Raw genomic sequence first — 6330 nt, 5'->3', positions numbered from 1 at the left:
GGGGCCGGGGCCGGGGCCGGGGCCGGGACCGGGACCGGGGCCGGGGCCCGGGCCGCGCCGTCACGGCCGCCCCGCCGCAGGTGCCGCAGCCGCAGTACGGGCTCTACGCGTGGCCCGGCGCCGTGGTGCTCGCCCAGTACCTGTGGTTCCACCGCGCCGCGCTGCCCGGCAGGAGGGTCCTGGAGGTAACACGCAGGCCGCTCCAGCTCCTTGCTCGCTTTCATTGTTTCTCCTTTTTTTCCCGTCGTTTAGACCCAAATGAGGCTCTATTAACAGTCCTCCTCCCCCCTCTTTATGTTGCCTAATTGCAGCTGCAGGCCTAGGGAAACCCCTCACACCCAAACACACAGGAATCCCCGTGTGATGAAGTCACCCTCTTCCCCATCACCTCACAGCACATCCAAACACTCCACTGTTTCCAAAGCRGCCCCTTCCCGGCCTACAGTTCAACCCTAGCATGAGTTTTCCCTCATTCCTCCCAGCTTCAACCACATTGTTGAATTTTAATGCACCAATGGGTGCAATACCCMTTTGTTCTGCATAAAATTGCCTTTTTTTGTGTGTGTGATTTCAGCTTGGAGCCGGTGTCAGCCTCCCTGGGTTGGTAGCTGCCAAGTGCGGTGCCGAAGTTACGCTCTCYGACAGCGAAGAGCTACCGCAGTGCTTGGAGAACTGTCGGAGGAGCTGCCTGCTCAACGACCTGCCTCACGTGCCTGTCATCGGCCTCACGTGGGGACGGGTGTCTCCGGAGTTGCTCTCTCTTGCTCCYGTGGACATTATTTTAGGGTCTGACGTCTTTTTTGAACCAAAAGGTACGCTAATTCTCTCGGGTAACTTCAACTTGATAAAAAGAGCAAGGCCTTATTACATTTTCAGCAAGTTCTTATTTAGTAGGATTAGGAACTACATCAAAGATGAGCTGGCAGATTTTCTGGTAGTAAAACTATCTATCATTGAGCTACTTCTTGGAGTAATTCTAGTATTAAGCTATCACCACCACAGGAAAAACAAGTGCATAGGAAATGGGAGTAGGTGACTAATTAAGGCCATATTCTGAGCAACAGGACTCCTACCCAGCTAAAGGCCTATGTAACCATGTCTGGAATGTGGAGACTTATCAAAACTATATTTTMTCTTCCCCAACTATGCAGATTTTGAAGACATTTTAACTACTGTTTACTACTTAATGGAAAAGAATCCACATGCTCAATTCTGGACTACCTATCAGGTCCGAAGGTAAACTCTTTTGCCTACTTAAGTTTTGTTAAAATGACTAACAGCCAAGTTCATTAGCTCCCTTTACTAGCTGCAAGCAGGAGAAAAGCATGGCCCAGCTTGAGTAAGTTCAGTTTCGTCCCCAAAACATGCAGCCATTTCTCAGCTTTACTTGATCATTAAGGACTGCCAACTTTCCATCATCACGGTGATTCCAAAGGACAGATTCTGACTTTGGTTAGTATAAACCAATAAAATACTGGAGATATCAAACAAAATGGTAACTCTACTACTAAGTTTGCTAATAGTGTCTCTTGTTGTTACTGCAACATTTAGTAAYTTATGTTTTTCACCCATCTGCCATTTCTTCCCTTCAGTGCTGACTGGTCTATTGAGGCCCTGCTCTGCAAATGGAAGCTGAAGAACATCCATGTCCCACTACAATCATTTAATGCAGACAAAGAGCACTTGGCTGGCTCCTCTTTACCAGGAAGACATACGATCGAAATGATGATCATCTCACTAGCAAAATCAGATGGTACTTAAGTTTATTCCACTTATTGGTTCCAATACAAGATGATACTGTAGCATGGATCTGCAGGAAACAGTCTGATTTGCAGCAAACCTCATGCATATATCTTGGGAAGCAGTATTTATTTATTTGTTCTTAAAAACATGCAATGTAAAAAATAAAGCTGTTCTGTTCTTAGCTATGGCTTTTGAAAAATTTGTCCTTCCTAAAGACAACTTAATAGTTCAAGACAATTCCAGTATGTAAGCTACTAAACACTTAGCTTAACAGCTTTACAATCCACTGGGTCCCACTTACCCTTTTCTCCACAGTTTAGATGTGGATTTTAACTACATTCATTCAGGATAAAAACCAACCCTTTAAAGTCTGTTTCCCAGGACTTTCCTGAAGATTCCTATTCAAAGGCCAACCCTTTCCCTCACCCTTTTTCAGTGGGGAATCTACATTGACTGCTGCCAGCCATGCAGTCCTGGAACATACAAACTCCTCAACTTGTAGAAAAGTATTTTTAATCCTCAGTCAAATCAGATTTCAAATATTCAGATGTTTCCATTTAACATACATGCATAAAGTTAACAAGGCATTACAATAACCCTTGACAAAGGATGGTTGAAATTACAATTCATTTAGTACCCAACTTAAAAAGCCTCATCACTAGAAGATTAGCTACCATCAAGCAGCAGCCTGTTGAGGCAGGGCAAGCGCACAGCAAATGCAATTAGTACTGCTCAGTGTGCATCTTCCATAACAACACCTAGCAGATCTGCCCCATTTTTTAATCTGCTGTGCAATACTCATCTTACAGTGTTTTGGTTAGTCACAATACTAGTAAGTTCTGCCTTAGTAATTTCAAAGCAACCCCAGTGGATAATATTTAGAAGCAGCAGTATGCATTCAGTTACTCTATAGAAGTTAAACATTGACAGTATAATTGCAGAAATCTTTTCAAGCTAAAAATAAGCTGACTCAAGACATTAAGTTGAGAAAAGTTAACACAGAAAAATGTTTAATATTAAACTACAGAGACAGTGGGTATAGTACAGAATGTCTTAAGCAAAAGATACACCAATCAGTACTTACAAAGGAATGAACCATTTCTTTGTTAACATTACATTTCTCATAYGTAAGTTCGTATATGCATGTTGGTGAGATTTACCATTCTGGAAAAAATAGGGTGTGTATATCATCGGCTAGATGTGCTCACTGTATGCTCCATTATTTTTATGCAAGGCCCGGGTGACTGGAAGTGCAGTTGTCAGGCATTTTAATTAACTGGACAGCCATTTGTTTCTGCACGACAAGGCATCGTTACACTGGAGCAATCAGGAGAAAACAGGAAACAGCCAAGCACTCTGCACTGCAACACGCCACCTTAACAGCTAACCAGCATTACTCAACTGCTACACAACTGCGCCTAGTGCACAAAAATACATAAGAAAAGAGATTAGAATTGAGTTTGATAAAACAATCCTTTCAAAAAAAATAACAATCAACTGTCATCTGAAAAGATTTCTACCAATTTAAGATATTATTTGAATTCTAAGTTAAAAAAAAGCATTTACAGTAAATTTCAAATTGAAGTCTTGCAGAATTTTATTCAAGGAATGAAGACAAAATTGAGAATACTTTTTGACAGTTAGCTACTCAGCATATAATGGCTGCATGTCTCCTCAGTATGAAACTTGAGGCAGCAAGTTACCATCAGTTTAATTTCAAATAAGTCAGCACTATATAAACAAAAACGAAGTTTTACCTCAAATATCCAAGCCAATAATGAAATCGGTAGTCGTTCACTTCACTAAATTACAAGAAATTTGAATAACAGCAACAAAATGGCACATAAAGTGTAAAATCTGCCACTTGAGGCGCAACTTAAACAAGTAAAAAGTTAGACAAAATGTTACAAAATAACCTTTTCATCAGCTGGTTGCTTGTGCCAGGGGTCTCTCCAATGGACTGAAGACTCAAGCGATCTTTTCCCCCCAAAGGCTTCCTTTATGTGGATTCTCTATCTGTTGCATCTAGGTTTGAAGAAAGAAAAGTTCAGCAAAGTTTCTACCATGTCTCTGTTGCTCTGTGGGTGACTTCAGGTATTTTTCTAGGTGTGTTTCAACTGGCTTTGCCCTAATATTGTTGGGCTTTAGGATTTACAGTGTGCTCCACCTCCCCCCCCGAMATGTTGCTTTAATTATGAGGCCAAATGTGAGATTCTGCAAGAGCATTTAGTTACAAGGAAGAATAAACATCAGGCTGTAGCTCAAACCACTATTAACTTGAATTCAGCCTGCTTGTTAATGAACTATAAATGTTATATTAAAGTTATGTAAAACTAGTTCTTCCCAATCAAAAACTTAACTAAACTTTAATTAACTCTTAAAAACAAAGTGTCACGAGTTTTGCTACAATTATCTAACTCCAGAGCTAACTTAGGCCCTTTCCTTTTAAAAWTAGGACCAAACAGTTTGAAGGGTTAAAGACACACTATCCTTTCCCCACCCAGTGTTATCCTCAGAAGCCTCTTCAAGATCTTGACTTGAGGAAAAACTAGTTTCCATCGTTTTCGTGTCACAGTGAATTTGCCACTTTTCTACAACAGTTACCTCCAGTCAGTATAATGGTCACTGAACCGATGTTCCATTATAAAAGGATAGTGCATCTTTAACATTTAAAGACAAACCTGCTCCAACACACGCCCACAGAAACTGGTCCCTGGAGGATCAGCCAAATCAGTTAAAATCTGCAATACTGGCCAATATTCTTTTAGCAAACAGGAGACCGCAGCTTTAAAGGGGAAAATGCAGATGTTGGATAAATACAGTAAGAAATAGTCATTTTCATAATAGGTTGCGTCTCATACATTATTTCATTAAAACCAAGCCATTAATCTCAACAAAACAAGAAAATGTCCTCTGTAGAAAGCCCTTTGGTATTAATTTCCCTAATCAATAACCAAACAACACTGTTCAAAGAAAAAAAAAAAAAGAAAAAAAAAAGACAAAAAGAAAGAAAAAAGAAAAGAATAGCTAATAATGTGCCCCATAAGGATTCACTTGGTTCGGGCTATTAATACTCTACCCAACACCCCACTTAAGTGCTACAATAAGGTAACATGCAAAGTTTGCTGTTCCTAAGGTACATTACCATTTTCCTAAGAGGATACAGCTCCTTCTTCCTCTGGAGACTTAGGAGGGCTCTTTGACCTGGATCTGGAGTTAGATTCCCTCTTTGAGGCAGGTGGAGGGCTTCTGGATCTGGACCGAGATCTCGACCTRGACCGTGATCTGGAGACAGACGAGGACTTTGACTTGGATCTCCGGGCAGATCTGGACTTTGAGGTGGAACGGGACCGAGAGCGTGTGCGAGATCGGGACTTGGACCGACTGTAGCGGGACCGACTGCGGGATCTAGAGCGACTCCTGCTTCTAGATCGGCTGCGACGGCGTCTTCTGGGGCTGAAAGGCAAGAGAGAAGGGAAGAGGCGGGTTAAGAGCTGAAGGCAGGCGGTGCCACAGGCTTCCCCGCACTTCRGGGCGAGGAGGGCGGAACGGGGCCCACGTGGGTGAGCAAATGCATGGCAGGAAGGCGCCATTGTTCAGAGAGAGTGGCCGGGGGCTAAAACCTCCGGGAGAAACAAGCCCTGCAGCTCCAGAGGARCTCCACGTGCTTTTACAACCGAAACTACCGAGAAGTGGTTGCGAGGGGTTAAAAAAACAGGGATTTCCCCCCCCTAATTCGAGGTGGCCCTTAGTGCAGGCCYTGCCCCGGCTCCCCGGCTCCCGCTGGCCGCTCGGCCGGGCTCTCACCTGCGGCTGCGGCGGCCGTAGCCGCTGCTGCTGTAGCGGCGGGGGGGCGGCCCGCGGCGGCTGTGGTGCGAGTCGGGGGGCCGGCCGTAACGGGCCATCTGCACGCGCAGCTCGCGCCCGTCCAGCACGGCGCCGTCCATGGCGTCCATGGCGTCCTCGGCGTCGCGCTTGTCGTGGAAGCGCACGAAGGCGAAGCCGCGGCTCTCCTTGGTGTAGCGGTCGCGCGGGATGTAGACGTCGCCCACGCGGCCGTACTTCTCGAAGACGCGGCGCAGCGTGTCCGGCGAGGTGCGGTACGTCAGGTTGTCCACCTTGAGGGACGTCATGCCCTCCACGTCCGGGGGCGGCCGCCCGTAGCTCATGGCGCCCAAGAGCCCCCGAGGGGCGGCTGCGGCTGAGGAGAAGAGACCCGAGGGGGGAAAAAGGGAGGCGAGTCAGGAGGCGAAGGCGCTGAGAGGCCGCCGAGCGCGGGCCTGGTGGGAGGAAAGTGATGGAGCATAGRGAGGGAGCGGGGAAGGAGAGGGAACGGGCAGGCACCCACCTCCGGGCTCCGGGGGAGAGGCGGCCTGAGGCCGGAGCACAGACGGAGCGGCAGCAAGAGCCGCCCCCGCCCGCAGCCGCGAGGAAATGAGCGGGGCGCCGCCCGCGCGCTCCTTCTTAACGCCACAAAATGGCCGCCCGCGCCCCGGAAGGGAACGGGCCGCCCGGCGGCAGCCCGCGCTGCGGAGCGGGACCCCCGCGCGCGCCGCCGGCGGGTTTTATTCGCTCCGCTTTTTAACC

General features: G+C 46.7%; 2 protein-coding genes across 5 annotated transcripts in view; one reads left to right on the top strand and one right to left on the bottom strand.

The window, feature by feature from the left end:
- The window catches only part of METTL23 (methyltransferase like 23), a 2353-nt gene extending 496 nt beyond the window's left edge, over positions 1 to 1857 (top strand). Inside the window, exons 2-5 of the mRNA XM_026051391.1 lie at positions 81 to 185; positions 575 to 812; positions 1152 to 1236; positions 1593 to 1857. Coding sequence (XP_025907176.1) covers positions 81 to 185; positions 575 to 812; positions 1152 to 1236; positions 1593 to 1761 — 597 coding nt within the window. The 3' untranslated portion in view covers positions 1762 to 1857. The remainder of the gene's footprint in view (positions 1 to 80; positions 186 to 574; positions 813 to 1151; positions 1237 to 1592) is intronic.
- Positions 1858 to 2013: 156 nt separating this feature from the next.
- Positions 2014 to 6211, bottom strand: SRSF2 (serine and arginine rich splicing factor 2). 4 transcript variants are annotated; one of them, XR_003251252.1, is made up of 5 exons: positions 6092 to 6211; positions 5551 to 5944; positions 4889 to 5199; positions 3660 to 3768; positions 2014 to 3161 (listed from the first exon to the last, which is right to left on the bottom strand). XR_003251252.1 is itself a non-coding variant. In XM_026051432.1 (4 exons), exons 2-3 carry the CDS (start codon positions 5910 to 5912, stop codon positions 4896 to 4898), a joined length of 666 nt encoding a protein of 221 aa, XP_025907217.1. In that variant the 5' UTR covers positions 5913 to 5944; positions 6092 to 6211; the 3' UTR covers positions 2238 to 3768; positions 4889 to 4895. The 4 variants fall into 4 exon arrangements, 2 of the variants coding, with proteins under 2 accessions (XP_025907217.1, XP_025907216.1); XM_026051432.1 differs by having other exon boundaries at positions 2238 to 3768; XR_003251251.1 differs by having other exon boundaries at positions 2266 to 3161; positions 3660 to 5199.
- Between the last annotated feature and the right edge of the window lie 119 nt (positions 6212 to 6330).

Source organism: Nothoprocta perdicaria, unplaced genomic scaffold, assembly GCF_003342845.1.
Source record: "Nothoprocta perdicaria isolate Ctin4 unplaced genomic scaffold, notPer1 scaffold_75, whole genome shotgun sequence".
Lineage (NCBI taxonomy): Eukaryota > Metazoa > Chordata > Aves > Tinamiformes > Tinamidae > Nothoprocta > Nothoprocta perdicaria.
Note: the sequence above shows the minus strand (reverse complement) of the source record. Positions and strands in the feature narration are given on the sequence as shown.